Genomic DNA, 26,396 nt, shown 5'->3' with positions numbered 1-26,396 from the left:
ATCCCACTCAACTTGAAGCAAGTAATCAATTCAAAGGTAACCTTTGAATAAGTTAAGAGGCTCAAGCTGTGACTGACCAAAAACTTACTGCCTTAATGCGGTCCTCCTTTAAAGCTCTCTCTACCATGTCTACTCAATGACACATGAACCAATGAGCCTCATTTACCCAGAGAGAATTCTTTTGAGAAAAAGAAAATGTCATACGATCTAAACTAAATATAATTCCTAAATACAGCCTTGATAAAACTTTCTATCAATTAACTTTGCCTTAAAAATAATTCTTACTTTGGCCATTTGAACTTCTTCTGTTGAGAGATCTCTGTTCAGCTCAGTGCCCCATTTTATAATTGGGTTGATTAGCCTTTTACGGTCTAGTTTCTTGAGTTCTTCATATATTTTGGAGATCAGACCTTTGTCAGTTGCGGGGTTGGTGAAGATTTTCTCCCAGTCAGTGGGTTGCCTTTCTGTCTTAGCAACAGTGTCCTTTGCTTTACAGAAGCTTCTCAGTCTCAGGAGGTCCCATTTATTCAATGAGGCCCTTACTGTCTGTGCTGCTGGGGTTATACGTAGGAAGTGGTCTCCTGTGCCCACATGTTGTAGAGTATTTCCCACTTTCTCTTCTATCAGATTCAGTGTGTTCGGACTGATATTGAGGTCTTTAATCCACTTGGACTTGAGTTTTGTGCATGGTGATAGATATGGATCTATTTTCATTCTTCTACAGATTGACATCCAGTTTTGCCAGCACAATTTGTTGAAGATGCTCTCTTTTTTCCATTGTATACTTTTAGCTCCTTTATCGAAAATCAGGTGCTCATAGGTTTGTGGGTTAAAGTCAGGGTCTTCTATTCGATTCCATTGGTCGACTTCACTGTTTTTATGCCAATACCAAGCTGTTTTCAATACTGCATGCTCAACTTCCTTAGCGATCAGGGAAATGCAAATCAAGACAACTTTAAGATACCATCTTACACCTGTCAGAATGGCTAAAATCAAAAACACCAATGATAGCCTTTGCTGGAGAGGTTGTGGAGAAAGGGGTACACTCATCCATTGCTGGTGGGAATGCAAACTTGTGCAACCACTCTGGAAAGCAGTGTGGAGGTTTCTCAGGAAATTCGGGATCAACCTACCCATGGACCCAGCAATACCACTCTTGGGAATATACCCAAGAGAGGCCTTATCATACAACAAAAGTATATGCTCTACTATGGCCATAGCAGCATTGTTTGTAATAGCCAGAACCTGGAAACAACCTAGATGCCCTTCAAATGAAGAATGGATGAAGAAAGTATGGAATATATACATATTAGAGTACTACTCAGCAGTAAAAAACAAGGACTTCTTGAAGTTTGCAGGCAAATGGATGGAAATAGAAAACACTGTCCTGAGTGAGGTAAGCCAGACCCAAAAAGAGGAACATGGGATGTTCTCACTCATATTTGGTTTCTAGCCATAAATAAAGGACATCGAGCCTATAATTCGGGTTCTTAGAGAAGCTAAATAAGAAGGAGAACCCAAAGGAAAACATATAGGCATCCTCCTGAATATTAACCTTCATCAGGCGATGAAAGGAGACAGAGACAGAGACCCACATTGGAGCACCGGACTGAAATCTCAAGGTCCAAATCAGGAGCACAAGGAGAGAGAGCACGAGCAAGGAACTCAGGACCGCGAGGGGTGCACCCACACACTGAGACAATGGGGATGTTCTATTGGGAACTCACCAAGGCCAGCTGGCCTGGGTCTGAAAAAGCCTGGGTTAAAACCGGTCTCGCTGAACATAGCGGACAATGAGGACTACTGAGACCCCAAGAACAATGGCAATGGGTTTTTGATCCTACTGCACCTATTGGTTTTGTGGGAGCCTACGCAGTTTGGATGCTCACCTTACTAGACCTGGATGGAGGTGGGTGGTCCTTGGACTTCCCACAGGGCAGGGAACCCTGATTGCTCTTTGGGCTGACGAGGAAGGGGGACTTGATTGGGAGAGGGGGAGGGAAAGGGGATGCGGCGGTGGGAAGAGACAGAAATCTTTAATTAATTAATAAATTAATAAATTAATTAAAAAAAATAATTCTTGCTTCTTGGCATGCCTGGCACAGACGGGGCACTCAATAAATTATTCTGAGCTGGAAGATTTAGCAGTGAAGATATTAGGCAAACATTTTCACTTTCCTAGAGTTTATTCTCTCCTGGGGAGAGACAAGCTATAAGCAAAATAAAATATAAACCATCAACTAGTATAAAGGCTGAGATGGAAAATAAAGCCTAACGCTAGAGAGAAAATATGAGGCCACTGAAGTTTTAGACAAGGTGACCAAAGGAAACCTAAGAAAGAAAATACCATTGGAATTGAGATCTGATGTTTGAGAGTGAAACATGGGGTCATCTTGGGCAAAGCTCTCTTAGTAGAGGGCATGGGTAAAACATGGACCAGGGGATGAACACATGGCTGGCCAACCCAAACAACATGCTGGAGTAGACTGAACAAATTGGATGAAATCCTCTGAGAGGAGGGAAAAGCAGCAGTAGGAAGATCTGATAGCGCCACTGTCCACGGAAAAACCCAGGAGTTTACAGAACCATGACACAGTCGGGTGATATGACTCTCCTGTTAATGACACCACCTTTCTCATGCTTTGAAAGGGACACTATATGCAGCCATCACTCATGGTTGGTTGGATTTATAGAAAGCCACCATTTAAGAAGCATTTCTTATTTCAAAGAAATTACAATGTGGAAATGTCTTAAAGTCAATAAAAATATTTCTTACTGATAATTAAATAAATTTTCATTTAAAATTAAAAAAAATAATGCTTACTTTAAATGTTACATTTCTAAATCTAAAGACAAATCACTCTGCCTCGAGCTCTCAAAACACAAGTAAATTGGCACCGTCTTAGTCACTGTTCTATTGCTGTGAAGAGACAGCATGATCACGGTCACTCTTACAAAGGAAAGCGTTTAATTGGGACTGACTTACAGGTTTAGTCCATTACTGTCAGGGCAGGCAGCATGGCAGCACATGAGTAGACATGGTGCTGGAGAGGTAGCTGAGAGTTCTACATCGGGATCCAGAAGCAACAGGAAGGATGGGGCCACTGAACCTGGCATTTCAAACTCCAAAACACACCTCCTCCAACAAGACCACACCTACTCCAATAAGGCCACACTTAACACTACTCCCTAAGCATTCAAATATGAGTGACCATTCCTATTCAAGTCACTACAGGTGCTGTCACAGAAATTCATAAAGAGGGCTGTACTGCATCTAACCGCTGACCAAAAGGCTATAAATATTGTCCAGGCCATAAACACTAATCAGTCACCTAAGAGATTGAAGATTATATGTGTCTTAATGTCACTGGTGTCACAGAAGTTCAGATTTCTGCATTTCCTTGTCTACAACATACACAACAGTGAAACAATAGTAACAAGCTCGACAGAACGCTAACAGCAATTCACATGTCATCTTTACTAGGTCTCAAGCCCAGGCATCACATGCCATTCAGTGCTCACAACATTCTTGTGAAGTAGTCACCAGTGTTACAACCCCTACCGTTCAGAACCTGATGCATACAGCAAACAGGTGAACAAATCCAGGACTGAGTGAGCCCCTGTCTGTTTGGAGTTTGTGCCCTTAAACTGCCTTTCCTGTTTATCGGTCTCTCACATAACTGTGTATCAACTCAGCAGTAAAGTATGAAAATCCCCCAAAATGATTCCTATTTATAGATACCTACCTTTCTAAGACTACTAAGAAATATTTATTTTACTATATATGCATCTGTGTGTGTGCAAACAAATTAAACAGAGTCAAAAGAGTTAGGAATTGCTAGTGTTGCCCAAAAGGTTAACAAAATCAACAAAAAAACAAAGTAGAGTACAATGTTTAAAAGCTGTATGAAGTTTGGAAAACATTCATGGTCTTGCATGAAGTCATGTGACAGCAAAACAATCACAGGTCACCAATATACCCACCACTGCACTGCAGTGGTCCTATTTGTATTTCCCCTTCGTAAAAATGTCAGCATCAACACAAAAAAAGCTGTACATTCAAATATTTTATATATTTAAATGACATCTTTTTTTACTTCTTTGTCTTATATCTTTATCACATCGGATAGTAGGTCACTTAGGACTATTTGACAATAAATGTCAGGGTTGATACATGTGTCTTAATGTCACTGGTGCCATAGAAGTCCAGACTTCTGTATTTCCCTTGTACTGTACTGCTTTTGTCCTTGTGTTTACATTATGGCTGCTGCTACTGGAGGAATTGCATTCACATTCCAGGTAAAAGAAGGAAAGAACAAAGCAATACAACACATCTCATAAGGCAAACATTCCCAGAAATCCCTAGCAGAAACTGGCTTACACAAGCTAAGAACATCATCAGAGAGCATGAGACTTACAGAAAAGCTTCCCCCATCTCTTTGATATACCCACCAAGTATTTTTAACTTGCCTTGATCTATGGCTTTCTTTGTTCTGTAAAACTATAAACTCCATGCAACTGCTTCCACATTAGAGCATGGAATGTGTGGTAAATCTGTGCTCCCCCATGGTTCACAGAATAAACCACCTCTTATTCCCTTTAAGGTAAAAGCTGTGGGGGTTTTGTATCAACAAAAGTTTTTATCACAAAGAATTGATGTTTGCAGAGATGAATATACTTAGCCTGTGTCCTAATTTGCTTTCTGTTGCTGTGATAAAACACTAACCAAATGCCACTTGAGGGAAAGGGTTTATTTGGCTTAGAGGTCCATAATCAAAAGAAACCAAAGTAGAACTCAGCATAGGAACTCAAGGCAGGAAATGAAGCAGAGACCATGGAAGAACTGCTACCTTGCTTACTTATAAAACTTACATAAATTAATCACATTTAGCATGCCTCTGTTTGACAAGCTAGAGAAAGACACACTATTCTCAAAGATGATTAACCAAACAAACATGAGCTTTTTAAAGAGAAGGCAGCTACCTGGATAGCCACAGTCCCGGTGGTCAGTCACCTTTAAGTTTAACGCACACTGAAGAGATTGTGGGGTTTGACTACTTGGTCTGTTTAAGAGCAAGTCCTCTACTAGCTTTGCTGAGCATGGCCCTAGACACAGACTCAGGCTAAGGTAACCTCAGAGGGAACTGTGATGTTTATTTGCTGATGAACAAAGCATTGTTTATCCTTCCATTTCCACTTCACAAAGCTAACTGTTGTACCTCTGCCCCTGAAGGCCGTGAACATTGCCCATTAGGTTACTCTTGACTAGAAAGACCTCTCAGACAAGACCATCTGAACAACTGTCAGCACCAGTCACTGAGCTGCAAAACTCTCCATGGTATTATGACTTCCCTCAGATCCTGTAAGTCTGTTTACATTATATAATTATTTTATCCTCACTTTGATATTCTAGTACAATATCTTCAAAAACCCCTTTTTCTATCTTATTTACTGTTTATGTAAACACAGTACTTAAAATGCTACATTTTCTTTATCACCTATATTTATTAAAAGAAGCATCATTTTAAACTTTTAAAATACTTATTCTAGCTGCAAGAACATATGCAAAAGACTCCAAGATCCCTATGATCACTCCCTGAAGTAATAGAAAAGTAAAATGTTGCCTTGGGAAAAGATACTTTTAGAGATGCAGCTTCAAGGAGACCTCCATGCTGGGCTTTATAAAGGTACAGCAGCCTGACTCACCTATTCATAACACATTGACTATGTCTCTAGAAGTAACCTCAATAAATTCCTATATTCCACCAAAAAAAAACTATTCCATTATTTTTAGTTGTGTGTGTACACTGTGCATGTATGTGTGTGCATCTCTCCACTGTACTTTAAACTCCTATTGCCAGTGTTTTATAGTTAGCTACACCATTGGTTCAACCTGTGAGTGGCAACCCCTTTGGGGTTCCCACAACCCTTTCACAAGGGTTGCATATCAGATATTTATATCATGATTCATAACAGTAGCAAAATTACAGTTGTGGAGTAGAAATGAAGTAATTTTATAGTTGTGGGGTCACCACAACATGAGGAGCACTAGGAAGGTTGAGAATCATTGCTCTACATAAAGCTGATTATATTAAGGGGAGTACCATTATTTAAAAGGTGGTTGGCTAGAGAGCTGGCTAAATGGTTAAGAGTACACACTGCTCTTATAGAAGACCCTAATTCAGATCCCAGTACCCATGTCCAGCAGCTCACAACGGCCTTGTAACTCCAGTTCTAGGAGAACTGATGCCCTTTTCTTGCCTCCACAGGCATATACATTCATTCATGTGTACAAACCCAACTACAGCCAAATATACACACATACATACACACACGTGTGCTCACATACTTTAAAAAATAATCAAAATAAGTCTTTAAATATAACCATTTCCTTTAAAATGAGAAAAATACAACAGTACTTTGCAAAGTAACAAAAGTAATCAATGTTAATGATACAACTAACAGAAAGGGTTTCTCAGAAGAAAAGTCTCCTTATAAACTGCTTTTATTTTCCCAGTTAGAAAAAAAAATCTACTTGAACCAAATTTAAAATCTGAGAGCAAATGGCCCACTATCACCTTAATATGCCACATCTTTTGGCAGTGTTCTTTCTATTGATGTGGGAGGTCATTCTGTCTTGGTTAATGAATACAGAAACTGCCTTGGCCTGTTGATAGGGCAGAACTTATGTAGGCGTGGAATTCAGAACTGAAAGCTAGGAGAAGGAAGGGTAGAGTCAGGAAGATGCCATGGAGCGGCTTGAGATAGACTTGCTAAAACTTTGCTGGTAGGCTATGACCTTGTGGTGATATACAAATTAATGGAGATGGGTTAAACTAATATGTAAGAGTTAGCTGATAAGAAGTTAGAGCTAATGGACCAAGCAAGTGATTTAATTAATACAGTTTCTGTGTGATTATTTCGGTTCTGGGCAGCCAGGACAAGCAAGCAGCGTCCAACTACTATATTCATATAATATTTCCTGGCACTTAAGAGATACACAGACATACTTTCAAAGACAAGGAAAACAATATTAGGGGTGGAGAGTTGGCTCACTGGTTAAAAGCACTTGTTCTTGCAAAGGACCTGGGTTTGATTTCCAGAACACACATGGAACCTCACCACCTTCTCAGGCACCGGGTACACATGTGGTACACAGAGATAAATGCTGTGGGATAATGCTCTTGTACGCCATAAAGATACTTGTACTGGTTTTAAAAAACACTGATTGGTCAGTAGCCAGGCAGGAAGTATAAGCGGAGCAATCAGACTAGAAGAATTCTGGGAAGATGCAGAGGAAGCAAGATGAGACTACCTTACTGAGAAAAGGTACCAAGCCACATGGCTAGACATAGATAAGAATAAGAGGTTAATTTAAGTTCTAAGAGTTAGTAATAAGCTTTAGCAATAGGCCGAACAGTTTTATATCATCAATTCTCTGTGTACTTATTTGAAACTGAATGGCTGCAGGACTGGGCTGGACAGAAATTTCCATCTACAGATACATGCAGGCAAAATAATTATATACACACAAATAATAAAATAAATATTTTTAAAAATTATAAAAAGAAAAAAAGAAAACCAGTATTATCCTCTGCCACAGGTACATCCCAAATAACTGTAATTATAAACATAAAATCAAGGAGAAATATTCCAATAAAAAGTTCTGACTATAAAGGTCAAATTATAAATTTGACATTTTCAAACAGATTGAAAGTACATTAATTATATTCTCCTGAAATAGTAAATGTAGTAAGAATTTTTTAGGGCTTAATTATTAAAATCCTACCATTTGGAGGGGAATGTAGTATACTTCAGTATGGGAGAGGGAAAAAAAGCAGAAAATAGGAAGCAAGTAATTACAAAGTTCCCTAAATAAATAATACCTTTACATTCCAAAGGCAAACCATAATTGTTCTGCTTTCTGAGATGCAATTTCGTTTGATCATTTAGATATCCTGTTCTACCATAAAATAAGCAAAAAGACAATTTCCATGTTTTTTCCCCAGTTCTACCATTCTGTATATGATTGAGCTGCCTATCACAGTTTCACTTTACATCATTGATTCAAATCCATTTACTGAGGATATTTGGAATCTCATTTAAGTTTCATTCCCAAATGCTGATCATATCACACTAAAACAAATATTTTTTAAATCTGCATGTGGCATCATCTGAGGTATAGCGACATTACCCAAGTCTATAAAAATAGAATGCTCTGATACAGAACACAAACACATGAAGCACCGCAGGCTCACATGTGAGTAGTCTGGCACACGCATTTATTAGTTGCCATATTTTACCCAGAGACTAAATGAGTGAAAGCGCCGGTCACCACACTAGCTGACAGCCTGTAGATGCTGAAAATCCATCCCTAGTTAGAGGTTTACTATTTCAAACATTCAAAAACAAAAAATATACATACATGTACATCTTCTAAGCATGTCACTCATTTAAGACGGGTAAGTCAGATACGCAATTTAAAGTATTCTTACTGTATTTCAAAATGCCTCTGGCACATGCTCCAGTGCATGACTGGCTTTAATATAAACAATGCCAGTGAAGCATACAATTTTAAGCAGAAGAAAGTGACTGTTCACTAAAGGACAAACTCACCAAGCACTGGTCAATTCTTATTTATGACTATTATTTCATCAGTTATTCACAGAAGTAAGAACCACCTGTTCTGCCCTATTATAAGCAGACTTCTAGCTTGCTCCCTTCTAATTCTGCAGTGGTTATATTTTAAGAATAAGAGGATTATAGCAATTCTTTGCCTACCACCAAAATCCCTACTGCAGTATGGAAACACTGTCACAGCAGAGTGTAATCTTTTTGGTCTCTGCATCTTTAATAAAATAATATACTTCTAATATGGGGTTTATAACAGGAATAATGAACATGTTAACGATCATGCCATACTACCCAGTCCTTGTCAAACACTGTAATAATGCACAAAGGTAAAAGCACACATAAGAACAGAATATTTATAGCAGTTCTTTAGATCAATACTTAAAGAGCTCCGGTTGTTCACTCTGCGATGCTCCTACCTTCCTTTGCTGTGGCTGCCTTTTGCCTTGATGGTGTCACCAGCTCCTTTACAATCTGCAAGACTTGAATCATCGCGAATTAACAAGCCAAAGGCTCCAGCTGCTTCCACTAGCGATCCAACAGGTTTCATCATCAAGAGCTTAACGCATTTCTGCTTTCTGAACGCTCAAGCATGAACACAATTCAACTTCAGAGAAATAAACGCTTTGCCTAGATACAATGAAGCTCGGCAGCAGTTAATAGAAAACAAGAGCACCAGCTCTATCTTCCTGAGGATTTCAGTCCATGTGAAAAGGCCATCCTCAAAGCTCCATTACTGTGCAAAGCACACACTACTTATGCACCAAAATGAGTAGTCTGTAAATCACTAAGCACAGCAAAACACTCTTGCACAAAAGCCACGACAAGAAATACCAAGTCTGTGTTATATATTCTCAAATAGTATCACAGATGCTATGTACAAATTTTTAAGTAAAACCGAAATACCCTGTGCTGTCGAAAGCTTTAATACTTTCTTCCAATCTCAAAAACCTTATACTTGAATCAGAAAATGTAGATAAAAATAAAAATCTATCTTGCTAACTCCAACCTCCCCAGATTTGCATAAAAAATATAGTGCCTCAAAAATATCCTGTAAATTCCTTTCCCTTCTGTCTTCTCTTTTCTCCTCCCTTCCTCCTCACACCTGACTTCTCAGTACATGAATTCATGTAATATCAATCTCAACGTGTCAAAACAACCGTCAACAGTCTGACCCTGTGGTCATTGCACCCGTGCAATTCAAAATCATACTAAAGTCCAAGTTCACACACACAGAGAAATTCCCCCAGAGAGTCCACAAATTCAATGCTCTCAACACAGAGACATGGGCCAGAGAATTGAAAGCAAGCAAAATCATTGCTTCTGTCATGTGATGGCTTCAACAGCACAACTGCAGCAATGCTCAATGAACACTAGCGCCTGTACTTCGCACTCGGCTCATCACACAACAGCCCGTCCCGGTGAACTGCAGATGCTAAAGGAAAGGGCTCAGGGTTGATCCCCACCAGCAACCTGTTCCCTTTTGCTAAATTACCAACTTTCCTATTCCTATTTTCTTTCCTTCCTATTCATTATGTTGACTTTTTTAACATCATAAAATAGTGGATCCCAGAGAAAATCAGAGATAGTTCCTTTGACTTCAGATAAACAGTTAATGACTTATTTCTTTTCTCATTTTTCAACTGAGGTATACAATGAATCCACATGAATAAAAGAATCCACCATGACTCCTCTGTAAAAAAAAAAAATGTATGAATTTTGGATTCAGGGCCCAATTTTCAGCTCGTCTAGGAAAAAGAGCCTCAGCATGTGTATGTGTGTGTATGTGTGTGTGTGTGTGTGTATATATACCACTCCTACGACAGTCACCATCTGGTGTTAACCTTGAGAGAACAGTGCTCTACAACCCTATGACAGCAGGAAATACTGGTTAAAAAAAAAAAAGGACAAAACAGAGCAACTATCTCAACTACCTGTTGGCTTTAGTGTACATGTTTGTATTAGTAAATTAAAGTTTAGGGGTTGCAGATATACCTCAGTGGTAGACTGTTGCCTCCCACAAGGCCCTAGGCTGGGTCCCCACTTGGGAGGTAAGCAGGTAGTGGGAGTGAGTGGGAGGTTGACCCATTCAGTTAGGTCAAAGCATCTGAAACCAAAACTGTGGCCTTTTTAGTAAATCTCTTTGGAGACTGGACAAATCAAATAAATCCATTCTACAAATCCATTCTACAAATTCTACAAATCAAATTCCATTCCTCTACCCCTCAGCCCATTCCTAGGGCAGTTCTGAACAGGTTATTGGCAGTTGAACAGTAACCAACTTTCCCTTTCTCCCTGTTAGATCAAACCCAGGGCCAAAAAGCAGTACTTCACCACTGAGCAACATGCCTCGCCTTGAAAAGTTTGCTCTCTTCCAATATTCTTCCTTCCACAGTAATGAAGGGATATATGGTACATTATCCTCTCAATAAACATTACGTTTGACGAAAAGAATATAGAATTCATTTTTCCATAAATCTCAGTTGCATTATCCCACCCTACTGGATTAGTATTGATTTAAAAACGAAAATCACCACCAAAACATACTACCAGAGGATCTGAAAAACTCTCCTTCAAATGATCCCAACATTTGGTAAAAACTAAGGGTCTCTGCTCTAGAAGAATATCATGGGAAATGCTAACTGTACAGGGATAAGAACAGAAGGTACAAAACACAAAGTTTCCACTACAGTGTGTGTGTGTGTGTGTGTGTGTGTAAAAAGAAAAGTATCAAAAAGGTATCCATTAAGTTTTCTTCTGAATTAGTGGTTCTCAACCTGTGGGTCTTAACCCTCTGGTAGTAGACAATCCTTTCACAGGGGTCACCAAAGACCATCAGAAAACACAGATATTTACACATTATGATTCATAACAGTAGCTTAATTACTGTTAATTTTGTTGTTGGGGTCCCACATGAGGAGCTGTATTACAGGGTCTCAGCTTTAGAAAGATTGAAAACCACAGCATTAACAGTCCACTTTTTCGCCAGGCGGTGGTGCACACCTTTAACCCGAGCACTCGGGAGGCAGGGGCAGGCAGAGTTCGAGGCCAGCCTGGTCTACAAGAGCTAGTCCAGGACAGGCTACAAAACTACAAAGAAACCCTGTCTCGAAAAACAAAACAACAAAAAAGGTTCACTTTCTCTCTGCTCTCCCTCGGCCACAGGGGCAACGCTGATGTGACCCAAAGCCTTCAGCTGATCTGCAGCAGACACTGCACTTGTGGGAAATGAGTCTGTTGTTTGAATACTGATTGTGTTTTTATTGTTTTTGTTTTGTTTTTGTTTGAAGCAGAATCTCACCACATATCCCAGTTGTGACTCTCATTATTGTTTTTATTACCTCAACATAGTTTGGCATGCCTAAAGGATGTGGGTTGTATTAACTTTGCATGGCTATAACAAAACCTCAGATAACCACCTGGGATGGTTTGAATAAAAATGGCCCCCAGAGCCCCATAGGAAGTGGCATCGTTTAGGAGGCCTTGTTGGAGGAAGTATGTCACTGAAGTTTCGGATGCTCACACCAGGCCCAGTGTCACTCTCATGTCCTGCTGCTTGCCAATCCAGAATAGAACTTCCAACTACCTCTCCAGCACCATGTTTGATTGCATGCCACCATGCTTTCTACCATGATAGTAAGTAAGGAACTGAAAGCAAACCCCAGTTACATGTTTTTCTTTATAAGAGTTGTCATGGTGATGGTGTCTCTTCAGAGCGAAATAAGCCCTAACGAAGACACCACCTTAAAATGATGAGGGTTCCTAAATAGTAGCATTCTATAGAAATGTTTATATTTTTCTTTTTGCTATATTTTTACATTAAATATAATTTACTATTTCACTATTATTTCTTTTAAAAGAGAAAAACCCCTTTTTTAAAAAAAATCATCATGTTATTAAGAAATACATATACAGAATCTTATCCAGCACTAGACCCTTCCCTTCATGCTGCTGCAGGGAAAATGTGCCCACTGGTGCGATGGTGGCACCACTGTCACTGAGTAACTAACAGCTTTGTTTTTCTTTCCATTGGAATTAGTTTTTGAGGGGGAGGGGAGACATGAGGTCTGAAGCTTTTTTTTTTCTTTCCATCTGAATTATTTTTTTTGGGTGGGGGGAAGGGGAAACATGTGGTCTGCTTCGCAGGAATAAATTTCATGCCTGGTACTTTAATCCTGGTCAAAAGCTCATGGCTAGGAGGTCATAGGCCCTACTATGACTTGCTATTGTTATTTTGCTAAATAGCCTGTCAAATTGCCTTGTAACTACTTGTTTATATCCATATATCCATAGATGTAGGCTTCATTGAACCTTGGTCAGAGAAGCTTCATTCTGTAGTGGGTAGCTATCAGTGGAGAGCTACATAACTAGTCAAAGCGCTGAGAATAAGAAAACGAATACCCATCCCTAAATGGAGCATTTGTGCTCTGCCCCACCCACTTACCCAAAGCCCAGATAACATCATAGAAGAGTAAACAGAAAGAAGTTAAAAGGTGGAGGACAAGGAAGAACACTATAAAATGCTATCTTCTGAACATGTCATGACTATCATAGTCATGAACTAACAGAAACTATGGTTTATATGCACAAGACTTGTATAAGATCAAGCCAGCCAAAATCCCAGCACAGACCGGTAGCTGATTGCTAGGCATTGTGCCCTACTGAACAGGTACTGGAGTTGGTAGCTGCTGGGGAAGGAAGATCATTCTTTTCTGGGGATGTAGCCATTGATAAATATATTATGCTGCAGTGGATGGTCTCACCCATGCACGTACGGGAAGCACTGACTGGACTTAATGATTAAAAGAAAAAGACATGAAGATAGCGCAAATTCTAATTGGTTTTAATAATAAAAACCCAGAGTCAGATATTAGGGGAGAAAGATGAAAGATCACAGAAGCAGAGCAGCCAGCCATTAGTTCTTACCTCTATGAAATCCTCAGAACCAAAGGGGCATGATCCTGTCTCTACAAATCCTACGACTGAATGCCTTGAGCTCCTGGCTCCTCCGGCCTTATATTCCTCTCTTTGTCCAGCTATATCCCTTCCTGTATCACCTCACTAGTGCTGGGATTAAAGGTATGTGACTCCCAAATACTGAGATTAAAGGTGTGAGCCACAACCTCTGACTCTGCTTCTCTTTTTGACAGGATCAATCTAGTGTAGACCAGGCTGGCCTTGAACTAACAGAGGTCGTCTGCCTCTGCCTTCCCAGTGCTGGGATTAAAAGTATGTGCTACTACTCCCTGGTCTCTATAGCTAACTAATGGCTTACTCCACACTCTGATCCTCAGGCAAACTTTATTTATTATAGCACAAACAAAATATCACCACACATGAAGTTGAGAGGGGATGTGTTAGGGAAGACATGGTAGGAGCTGAGGGAAAGAAATGGGTAGTAATAACAACAATAATAATTATATGTTAAAGATCTATGGGGGCTTGGAAGACAGAAAACATATTATAGTTACTCCTGCTACCTGCAGAAACTGTAAGCTGCTGCTTTCTCCAACAGAGATACTCTTACCTGTTGCCCAGAGATTCTAATCCTGCTTCCTACATTTGTACATTTGCTACATATTACCATCCCCCAAACCAGTAACTTTTTAGTAACCCCAAAATGTTGACGTCCTTTTTAACATCATATCCAAATCCCAAGGACGAGACAAGGAGAGATGAGATACAATGACTAGAAACAAAATCACTATCTACTCTATCCCCATCAGACAACCTGACTTCATTCACCTACTTTTTCCAGATGAAAATATTGGGCAAAAACATTTCGGGTGAAAGGATCAATATCAGGAAGTGATTAATAGTAAAAGGTAGAAAGAAAACTAGTTAGACAAAGGAAAGATGTCTTTTCCTAGCTTCTCACTCAACAGAAGAAAAAAAAAAACAGAAAAAGAGCAAGACTAGATCTGGTCTCAGGAATTGTTTCTCTCATTCTCTGAGTAAAACTATGAACTAATTTTCACTGGGGCATCTTGTTTGATCGTAAGTATGAAGAAGTTCAAGAATATTGGTGTACTACAAAGAACAATAATTCTGTACACACAGCAAACAATGCTGTAAATAATTCAAATCAACAGCACAGAATCTTATGGAATTATATACTAACTTCAAAGTCTTATTAATCTTCTCTTTGTCAATATGTACCTTTAAGAGATTTTTTTTCTTACTAGTAAAAATAATGCCACGTTCGAGTGCAGAAAAAAAAGAATAAAAAATGGAACCAAAATCAAGAAACAATTTATGTCTGTCATATAGAAATATGCATCATTTAACAAGTTTCTGACTGATCCAGGTACTCCTTGCTATTGATTTTACAAAAATATGATGGGGTTACATATGTTTTTTTAAATATTTCACCAATATCATCTTTATGCAATAAACACGGACAAGGACATCAACACTGTGTTCCACATACAAACTGCTTTGATCTCAGGAATAATAAACAAGCATCTTTTATTCTTGGCAAGAGTTCAGATAGTTGAGTTGTTAACCCATTTTCGAGTAATAATTTTCACTTTCCTGGAAATGCACTTTAGAATTAAGCTACTCTCATTTTTTTCTCCCAAGGAAAAGAATGTGAGAGGCCACATTTCTTGTGACAAAAATAATCTATAAATACTCAACATGACAAATGATCCACAAATAGAAAAAAGACTACTGAAAATCAACTTAGAAACCCATTCCTAAAGTAACACCGTCTTTTGAACTAACACATTAGTTTACATACTTTGGGTTTTTTTTTTCTCATTCCGTTGAATTTTTAGAAGAAAGGCATGTCATTCTGTCCCAAAATTTCAAAAAAAAAAAAATCTCTATAAACTTGACCTATGAAACACAACATGGTAATTATTTAAAAAAACAAAACTTGTGGACTATTTTCTCTACATCGTTTTCGGCACCTAAAACACTGTAACACTTTATGTTCAAATAGTGTTTTAATTCGCTTAAAAAATTAACACTAGAGGTTGAAGTGATGGCTCAGTGGTTAAGGGTGCACACTAGTCTAGCAGAGGGCAGGAGTTCAGTTCCCAGCAGCCATATCATGTGATCATAAGCACCCGCAACTCTATCTTCAGGCGATCCCAGGCCTTCATACATACATACATCACTCTCTCTCTCTCTCTCTCTCACACACACACACACACACAAATAAAAATAAAATGAATAGTTTAAAAATAAAAACCAATGTTGTGACACAGAGGACACTGCTGCTCAGTAGTAGAGTACTTGACTAGCATTCAAAAGATCCTAGCTTATCTCAAAAATTAAAAAGAATATATTATCAAAAATTTACCAACAATTTTCAGTGAAAATTCCAAGGAGAAAATCCAAGTAAAAGAAAACAAAAATAGATGAAGGTAAATATCTGGAAATTGTTGCATATGGAAAATACATCAAAATATGTGTCTGGAGATAACACAGCCTCTCACACAGGCTCAAAACAGAAAACAGCAACTATTAGTAAACAGAAGTACCTGTTCAATTATCAGCTAAAATTCATCTTTAAAAATATTTCATCAGGGTCAGGCAATGGTGGCGCACGCCTTTAATCCCAGCACTCAGGAGGCAGAGGCAGGCAGATCGCTGTGAGTTCAAGACCAGCCTGGTCTACAGAGCTAATTCCAGGACAGGCTCCAAAGCCACAGAGAAACCCTGTCTCGAAAAAATAAATAAATAAATAAATAAATAAATAAATAAATAAATAAATAAATAAATAAATAAGAAATGAAAATATTTCATCAAAAGGCAAAACCTGGCCAGGCATGGTGGTACACATCTGCAATTTAGAACCTGAAATGCTAAGGACAGAAGGTTCAGGGCCAGTCTGAATTAATTAGTTTGTCTTTGTCTCAAAAAACAGGGGAATGGGGTGAAAAAGAAAGAAATTAATTTTGCTTATAAGAAGCACTTATCAAATCCATAACTCAGTGGAAATTGTCATAAACATGTACAAACACTATACAAACAAACAAAAATATTTTCCCAACTTATCTTCACAACATTAAAACTTTATTAAACGACTGAATATACATAACCAGGTAATTTTAAAGGAAATATCGCATTTGTTTAAACAAGGTGTCTAGCATCTAACACACAGTGATGTTTTCCATATGCAACAATTCCCAGATATTTACCTTCATATATGTTTTTCTTCATGCTTATTTACTCTATTTTCAGCTACAGAAAATTCAAAGGGCCAAAGAGACACTAGGTTATGAGAAAGTTAATGATGCAATCTCAATTTATAAATTAATCTTGTAACTGTTTTATTGTTGTAAGGCAATTAATTATATTGAACATAACTATACCATGGAACATAACAGGATTTATTCAATAGTATCCTTGAGATTATTGTTAACATAATTCAAAATAGCAATTCTGCTAAAAGGAAGCTAAATAAAAGTCAAATAGTGTCTCTTTTAAGGTCACCTCATGTTCTAGAAATATTTTGTTACATTTTTTCCTATCTTTGTAATAAAAGCAAACTAGACAATTAGTAAAACAGAACAATAAACTATTTCCTTATGCAAGAATTCTGAATCCTGTTCAGCCAGTTAAAAAAGAAGGTAAGTGCTAACTGTTGGAGAGCAAACAAGATGGAAATCTAGAGACCGTGAAGCATCTCCCTTCTCTGCTTTCTGACAGAGCACCACACACAGGAAAATCCCTTTAAAGAAGCATCCAGCTCTGACCCAGAAGATTTCACACATCATGGAAAAACAACCTAAAGCCAGCACTGAGGATAACACACAGTGTCATCCAACACACACATACTTGATTTTTAACAGTCATACACAAGCAAGTATTTCCTGCTTTTGTATTTACTAGACCATAACAAAAGCAACCAGTGACTACCGCAAACAAGACATAAGAGTACAGTGTCGACTTTTACTAACACGTCACATCGATTCCATTTCCATTCCATCCCATTCTTTTATAATCTGAAGCATGACTATTTTTTAAAAAGACATTATAGTTCCAAATGATCCATAATTTGATATACCTCTTAGTTAGTATTAAGTATCTGACCATAATCTTTTACATTCTCATAACATTTAATGCCTAAACACTTTCTTCCTATAAAAAGGAAATAACCTGGAAATAACCACAGAGTTCATGAATGAATGGCAACCCATTAGAGCGGTAGTTCCCAACCTTCCTAATGCTGCGACCCCTTAGTGCAGTTTATCATGTTATGGTGACACCCAACCATAAAATTATTTTTATTGCAATTTATAACTGTAATTTTCCTACTGTTATAAATCTTAGTGTAAATATTTGATATGCAGGATATCTGATATGTGACCCCTGTGAAAGAGTGGTACAACCCCAAAGGGGCTATGGATCACAGGTTGATACCTGCTATTTTAGAGGTTTTGTTTCCAGTTGACTTCCTAATTCCTGGACCATGGTCATAATACAAGGACATCACATTTCCGTTTAAAAATAAATATACAAACAAACCTGGATCAGTATATGACTCAGTAGGTAAAGCTACTGCAAAGCCTGAAGATTTGAGTTCCATCCCCAGGACTGATATGGTAGAAGAAGAGAACAAGTACAGCTATTTATCCTATGACCTTCACACACTTGATAATGTCATGCACGCATACACACACACACACACACACACACACCAGACAGACAGATGATATATACTCAAAAAACAAAACCCACTAATTTGTAGCTCAATGCCTGAAGTGGGAATGAAATCCTGGAGTAAGAACTAAAATATCTGACCATTCTATTTCTGACATGTTCTAATCTCCAGCTTACATACAGACTACAAAGAAGTTTCCTCACAGAAAATTTATTATCTCCCTGGCTCTCCAAAAATAATTGGTATACAATTTATATACAATACAAATTGGTATACACACACACATATGTATGTATGTATGTATGTATATATATATATATATATATATCCAGTTTGGAGAGATGGAAAGAGGCTAGGAAACCAACTTCATAATCCTGAAAATGAGACATTCTTCTTCATTCATACAGGTGATGCAAGCTCCCTTAACAAGAAGTGTTTACTTATATGAAACGAAGCAAGTGATAACACAGCTATCCAGCTGCTAGATTAAAAATGGCTGGATGCCATTCATAAATTTATTACAGGCCATATAACAGACAGCTATGCTGTCCGCTGTCTTTTGGTAAGTGAGAAATAATATTTTAAGATAGAAATCCAGTTTTAGAGAGATTAATACAAAAAAGTTATGAACTTTACTAAATGTTACATCATTTCTAATCACAAACTTGAGAAAAGAACCACAAAAATCAAAGGTCATAAAAGATAAAATAAAGAGTATTAATTTGAAATATACATGCCTCTGAAATCTGACTGCCAAGAGAACCATTAAAATGAACCAGAGAACATGTGGCTGCATCTGGAACAATGGACTACTGAAAGTGGCCAGGACACAAATGTGGAGCAACACATGAGGGCCCCCAAGCCCTGACACTGTTTCCTTACCCAGGATATAGGGGCATAGCCAGGCATGCTCCTCTAAAACATAACTGAATAAAAATTCTCCCATCAGCCTAATCATAAACATCAGAGGTACAAGGCTTCCAAATGATCCACTCCAGTCCACACACTTACAGATAAATAAAGCTGGAGGCCAGTGGCTAAGTAGGTAGCAGTGAACAGGCAATTAAAGACAGCAAGCCATTTGCCTTACCCAACAAGGCTAGTAAGCACCTGAAGTGTTCCATCCCAGGCTCCTGGGGCTCTGGGAGCTTGAAAAGGACTGCCACTGTGAAACTGTTCTTTCAACAGAATGTTAGGAGACCCCTTAAGAACGGGTTGTCTTGGGCTGGAGAGATGGTTCAGTGGTTAAGAGCACTGGCTGCTCTTCCAGAGGTTCTGAGTTCAATTCCCAGCAACCACAAGGTGGCTCACAACCATCTGTAATGAGATCTGGTGCCCTCTTCTGGTGTGAGGGCATACATGGAGGCAGAATGTTGTATACATAAGAAATAAATAAGTCTTTAAAAAAAAAAAAAAAAAAGAATGGGTTGTCTTTGAAAGGGCCATTGTACACATGAACTCCCAGAGGCTGTGACCGTATGCACAAGACCTGCACAAGATCAGACCAGCCAAAAATCCCAGCATGGCAGGACAAGGGTTCATCTGTATGTGAGGAGTCACTGGCAAGTTGGCTGGGGGTGAAGAAGAACAGTTTTCTTTAAGGATGCAGTCCCTAAAAGGCTAGCCATGCTCCACACACAAACAGGCAGCACTAAGGGGTCTCTGTGGGTTTAAAAAGAGAGAAGATGAAACTGGGAGAAAGAAAAGTGGTGGGATATAAGGAGGAGCTGCAGGGTAAGGAATAGAGAGTCATCTGATGGAAACACGTAATATACACATATGAACATATCAATAAACAAATAAAAAAGAATAAAGTGTCTTAAAACTATTATAAAGAAGTCATTAATCTCCATTATTCCAAAATATTTTACTGAAGTTAATTCATATACCAAATTTGTATACATTTTGTAATATATTGTATGTCTAAAAATCTGTCTTAATAATGGTAGGTCTACAAAAACTGGTAAATAATGTAGCTTTGGAGAAATAATACATAAATGGCTTACAATTTTAACTAGTAAAGTAATTTTGAAAGCTGGAAAAGCTATTACTACTTTAGTAATTTATGTTAATGATGAAGCTCTAAATGACTTTTCATCACAGGAAACCAGAATTCCATCAAAAACACTTTCATTATAAATAAATGTCTTTCATATAGAAGTGTATGAAGGAGAGAAGAGGAAGAGGAGAAGAGAAGGACATGAAACTCAGTGGGGGAGGACTATAAACAACTAGCAAATCTCAGCCAAAAGTCTATGGATATTTTGGGGCACTATTTTTACAATTTTCCTTTTAAGTTTGGTAAAAGTATCAAAAGTAGAAACAAAAATTAAGCTATCTCCTAAAAACTTTAAAATATCATAGCTGAATATACTGCATAAAATTGCACTTGGCTCTATTTAGTCCATGACAGTATCAAATTAAAAGCTATTCACTTTCCTTCAGCAAAAAAAAAAAATAAATCATCTAAAAACTAAGACCATTTCATATTCAGTGGGCAGAATCACACAATGAAGTATGTTTGATTCAGAAGCCAGCAGGCAGCACACACTTCCTGAGTGACAGTATTTGCTGGCACTCCTCACTGCTACCACCCTAGCTTACTCCTGTCAGTTTGGGAAGGAAACAACATTCTTAACAAGGGCAGTAGCACATCCTACTTTCTCCCACCCCACCCCACCCCACCCCAAAATGCCAGGAGTTCCCCTGTTAACTGCCATCTACGAAGTCCCTAAAATCTACAAACATGGAGGAACCAGCATAGGACCAAGCTAGACCCTCTGAATGTGGGTGACAGTTGTATGGCTGGGGTAGATGGCAGGGCCACTGGCAGTGGCACCAGGATTTATCTCTAATGCTTGTACTGGCTTTTTGGACCCCATTCTCTTTGAATGGATACCTTGCTCAGCCTGGATATAGTGGGGAGGGCCTTGGTCCTTCCTAGGAGCAATGTGCCTTACCTTCTCTGAGGAGTGAATGTTGTTGGGGGGGAGGGTGGAGAAGGAGGGAATGAGAGGAGGGAAGTGGGAACTGGGATTGCTATGTAAAATGAAAAAAGATAGTTTGTTTTCTTTTGTAAAAGAATAAAATAAAAAATAGAAAGAATCACTGCAGCAACACTGAAGATGTTGGCTCAATGATAGGACAGATACAACAGTATTTAAAATACAATTCAACTTAAATTTTCTTTTAACTTCTAGCCTACATCTAAGGTATGCAGTTACTCTATTTCTAGGTAGACTATTAGACAGAATCATTAACCAATATTTATGGAAAGTATCTACTACTGCCTATTTTTCCATGCCCAGACTAGCAGAATCCATGAGCTATCACTGAGGGACTAAGTGATCTCACTTTAGAACACACATTAAGGCAAACTGTTCCCACTCTACTAGTGTAATACACTACACCAAATATCAGGCCCATTTCTTTTCCTCAGCTGAATTAGAGATGGTTCCTATGCAAAAGTGACCTTAAAAAAAGAACGCATTCCATTATATAGGCCAAAGGACAGGATCAAAAACATCAACATGCAACACGCACTCCTGATTGACCCAGTCAGCAGAAGAGAACTGACATCCAAACAACTTACAAAACATATGTCATTAATTTCAAAGTAAACCTTTCCTGACAAAAGCGAAATAAAATACAGTAGAGATTAAAATTTAAAAATAAAGAAAACAGGATTTTAACATGAAGCTTTGAAAACAATTAAGTATAACTTAACTGCTTTTATTTTTGTGCTTTTTTATTTGTTTTAAACATACCCATCAAAATAATCACTAAATTCTGCCATGCATGGGAGTTTCTTTGCTACAATATCTATTAATAATCTAAGATACCCACTTCCCTTACTTCATCGTTGGCTTTACACGATAAAATAAACAAACTGAATAAATGCGAACTATGCATATACAAGAAGCAATAACAGCCAGATGGTGGTGGTGCACACCTTTAATTCCAGCACTCTGGAAGCAGAGGCAGGCAGATCTCTGAGTTCAAGGCCAGCCTGGTCTTCAAAACAAGTTCCAGGGCAGCAAGAGCAACACAGAGAAACCCTTTCTCAAAAAGAAAACAAACAAACAAACAAACAAAAAGGCAATAATAACAATTCACAATGTCATAATAGCATCACAAGTATTCAGCTCAGAATGTGCTAGAATATATACTGGCAAGAAGGAGAGCTGAAAAACAAAGCATTCAACAAATTCTCAAGTCCTAAGGGCTGGGGCATCCCAACCAAAAATTCATGACTAAGATAGATAAAACCAATCTTGCTAAGAACACAGGATGCCAGGCCTGCAGTATCAAGGTGGGCTGTCTCCAACCTTCATCTACTTATCCCATATGTTGTTCAAAAAATGCTATGTTCTATGTGTTTTCTGACAAGAGCTGTGGAACCTGCCTGGTAGAGCTACTCACACATCTAAATATCCAATCTTTCCTCTGTTAACTACATAAATACTAAAAAAAATCATTAATAATCAATAATCAATGACTCTCACCCACACCTAGGCTTAGAAATTCCATCTAGATTTAAATAATATATGATACTACCTTTTCAACTTTAACTACACTTCCATGTGGATTTTCTTTTTTCAAAACAAGAATCTCTGTTACATTCGAGTCCCACTTTCTGAGATTTAGAACTCCCTAGAAACACAGCACAGGACCACTGTAACACTCCTCAGACCACCTTTGCTATGCTGGTCTACTCGAGGATACCTTCTTTTTCTACCTATCATCAAATCGTCAAGAAAGGAATTGCAACCCACTCTGATTCAAAGAAAGTTTGAAAAAAAAAAAAAAAGTTTAAGAACAAGTTAGTAAAAGCAAACACTGCTTAGGTAACCAACTTTTTAAACTTACAATAGAAGCATGTATTTTTCTGAGAGTTTCTCCAGAAGGAAATCTTTAAGTCACTCCCATAACTGAAATCCTGAACACCATAAGCCCACTACAAAGGACCAGGACTTCCTCTCCTCCAGACTTCTCCTTCCCAGTGTCCCTTCCCATCTATCTCTATGTGAGAATGTTCGACCACTCAGTGGACCTCTGGAGTCAACCTTACTTGTTCACACCATTTCATCTATCGAAAGCATTCTCCGCTGCTACCTTCTCTCTATACAGAGAAGGTATGCCTTAGAAGAACACCTCAAGCTTCATCTAAAAAATATTAATACACAGAAGCGCTGCCAGAAACTAAAGGCACAAATGTCTGCAGTATTTATTTAGTATTTAAATGCTAAAAACAGTGTGTTTGCCCTCAAAGAGCAAATGGATCAGAGAAAGCAAGCAACAAGCAGATGAACCTTAAAGCTCACTGAACATGCTACAAGTCAACAGGCCCACCTGGCAAGTGAAGGCGAGGGACACTCGGAACTAAGGTGGAAGCACAGGCTGACTTTTAGACTAACCTCAACTGTGAAATATGGAGTCTAGTTTTATGCTAACACTAACAGTGAAACCCCAGTAACATTCTCATTCTTTGGGGCTCTGCTCCTCACAAAAGACACATAGAAACAAATATTTTAATAAATGAAATAGGACAAAACACTAAAATGACACAGCTGTGCAACATCTATATGGCCCAAAAATCCCATGAGAGAAGTGAAGCGCGGCCCCAGGGCAGGAAAGGCGGCAGGAAGCTGAATCTTGGGGCAGCTGTAAATACAAGCAGGGTCAGCACCCAGGCTCTTCACTTCACCCTGAACCAGTGTGCCCTCTTCCTCACTGTAAAATGCACAGAAAGGAGTCTGCCCACTGTGTTGAAGGTACAGCCTAGCAGAAGATGCTGACCTAATGCCAGCTGACTCAGGGAATGAGTCTGTGATGTCTCTAATGTCACCATGGGGCTGGGGCTCTGGTCCACTAACACAGACCCAATTCTTATCTGTGAATTCTAAAGCCAGGCAGAGACAATGACGTATCTGCTAGACAGCAGGGACATCGAAAGAAAACATAAAGTCCATTAGAGTGTCTTTGCTAAGTTACAGAGAATGATGAACAAAGCAACAAGATGAACAATCCTAAACTCACTGCAGAAAAACTTCAAAAAGTATTAAATGATTAGAAAAGGACTTCAAATTAAGCTCTAAGAGTTCTTTACAGCTATAAAGGCATGTGCCCCCCCCCAAAAGAAAACACAAAACTATAGAATAAGCAAAAATGAGAAAATCTAGTAGACATTTAAAAAGAAAACCAATTTTAAATAAAACACTAACCATTGAAATGTTAAAACAAAACATGTTACAATACCACCAATTCCACCTCCACCTTCAACCTCACAAAGATCTGACTTCTGCATGAACAAGACACTGAGATCAGAAAATTAAAATACAAGTTACCTGTCCTCAGAAACTCAGGTAACATCAATGCTAATAGAACTCTAAAACTATAAATAGAAGTTTAGTTAATTTTCAAAAGGTTTTTAAGTTAAAAAAAAATCTTGCAGCTTCCATCTTAGTTTTCATGAACTCATGACTATCTTCACTGGAACTGGATTTCTGTGAGATAACCTCATACAAAAGTTCATGAATGGAACTGAATTAGCACATACAGACTCTTCCTAAGCCAGACCTGAATGCCTCTAGCAACTGATCCTGGTTATTCAAAGGATCCCAACAGTACAAGTTTTAAAAATCAAAGGTGACTTTCTGCAATTACCTTTAGTAGAAAGAGTTAAATATTTCTATAACTATAAAAATTAACTAAAAAACATAAGAAAAGCTGTCTTAATTCATATAAGGTAAACACAACCAATATAAATAATACACAAAAAAAGTGTAAGCTAATATTCTAATAAGGAAATGCTCACACTATCCCAGAGTTTCCATAATCGGAAAGTCTGTACTTCCAACAGCTGTTTAAGACCCTAGTTAGAATAAAACCCCAGTTCTTTCATCCTACTCTAAAAATAAGCAGCTAACAGCAATGAAATCCAGTTCTGCAGAAAAAAGACATATACTTTCCCCTTAAAACTGAGAAGATAAATTTTTTTTCAAATCTTCTAAGTTCAAGATAACCTTGTTTTCTTGCTCCATTAAAAGTATGATAGGTTTCTGTAGTTTTACATAAACATATTAACCCATGTTGCCCAAGGATGAAATTTTACACAACAAAACCTCTCTTAATTATCGTCAGCTTCAATATTCCCTCTTTTACTTTTAGAATTATTTCCCAGTAGAAAACAGAAAGTCAAGAGCTCTTAAATGAGAGAATCAGTCAGCTAATAAGCTAGTGCTAGACTCCCTCGTCACATCTGAGCTCTTAGTGTAAACCAAACATATAAAGGTGTCTCTCACTGCCTTAAGATAGAGAAGTCACGATGGAGGTGGGCGGTCCTTGGACTTCCCACAGGGCAGGGAACCCTGATTGCTCTTTGGGCTGATGAGGGAGGGGGACTTGAGGGGGGAGGGGGAGGGAAGTGGGAGGCGGTGGCAGGGAGGAGGCAGAAATCTTTAATAAATAAATAAATAAAATACAAAAAATAAAAGATAGAGAAGTCACAGCACTGGAGAGAACCAAATTATTCTCCCAGGAAGTGACATAATAGTAACATGTTTCTTCTTTTGTTAAATAAACACTACAAATGCTCCCAAGGCAGCAGAAATTAAACCAAGCAGGACACTTACTCATGACTGGAAAAGTCTCTGTGTGTTGTCCCAATCCAGTATTAAACCAAAGTCTATGGTCCAGGGTTTCTCAGAGGAATACATATCCTGTTCTGGAAACAGAAAAGAAAGAAATCAGATTTTTCTAAAGGTCAATGTTTAAAGTTTACTAAAAGGAAATAAAAATAACTTTAGTTCAGTTTTTTCTACTATCTATAAAACCCCTAGTCATTCTCTTTTAAATATAAAAGATTACTAGTAATTATCATCTAATTCGCAGGTCCCTACCTAAAACAAGTTAACTTCAAGAATTAAAAAATATATAGACGGCAACTGCCATACAGGAGCTTAGTATGTAGAAGACAATTGCCAGATGTTGTTTACTATGTAGAAGGCAACTGTCACAAAAAAAAAAAAAAAAACACCACCTTGGTATCTTCAGCTTCAGTCTTCAGTACTGAAGTTATTCCTTCCTATTCCCAACTAATAAAGTCAAGAAAAAGAGTGCTCTGCCTAGGGCAAACAAGCATATCATG

The 26,396-nt window shown here is 38.2% G+C and overlaps 1 protein-coding gene across 2 annotated transcripts in view; it reads right to left on the bottom strand.

Annotated features, from left to right (window-relative positions):
• The window catches only part of Usp6nl (USP6 N-terminal like), a 132,597-nt gene that overhangs the window by 94,312 nt on the left and 11,889 nt on the right, over positions 1-26,396 (bottom strand). For both annotated transcript variants that reach the window (XM_050150489.1, XM_050150488.1), the window contains exon 2: positions 25,882-25,973. Coding sequence is in view for 1 of the 2 variants with exons in the window: in XM_050150488.1 (XP_050006445.1) it covers positions 25,882-25,885 (4 nt within the window). In the remaining variant the exon portion in view is untranslated. The remainder of the gene's footprint in view (positions 1-25,881; positions 25,974-26,396) is intronic.

This window comes from Alexandromys fortis, unplaced genomic scaffold (assembly GCF_014885135.2).
Source record: "Alexandromys fortis isolate MF-2015 unplaced genomic scaffold, M_Fortis_MF-2015_v1.1 scaffold_69, whole genome shotgun sequence".
Lineage (NCBI taxonomy): Eukaryota > Metazoa > Chordata > Mammalia > Rodentia > Cricetidae > Alexandromys > Alexandromys fortis.
The sequence above is the reverse complement of the archived record's forward strand: the minus strand, read 5'-3'. Positions and strand labels throughout refer to the sequence as shown.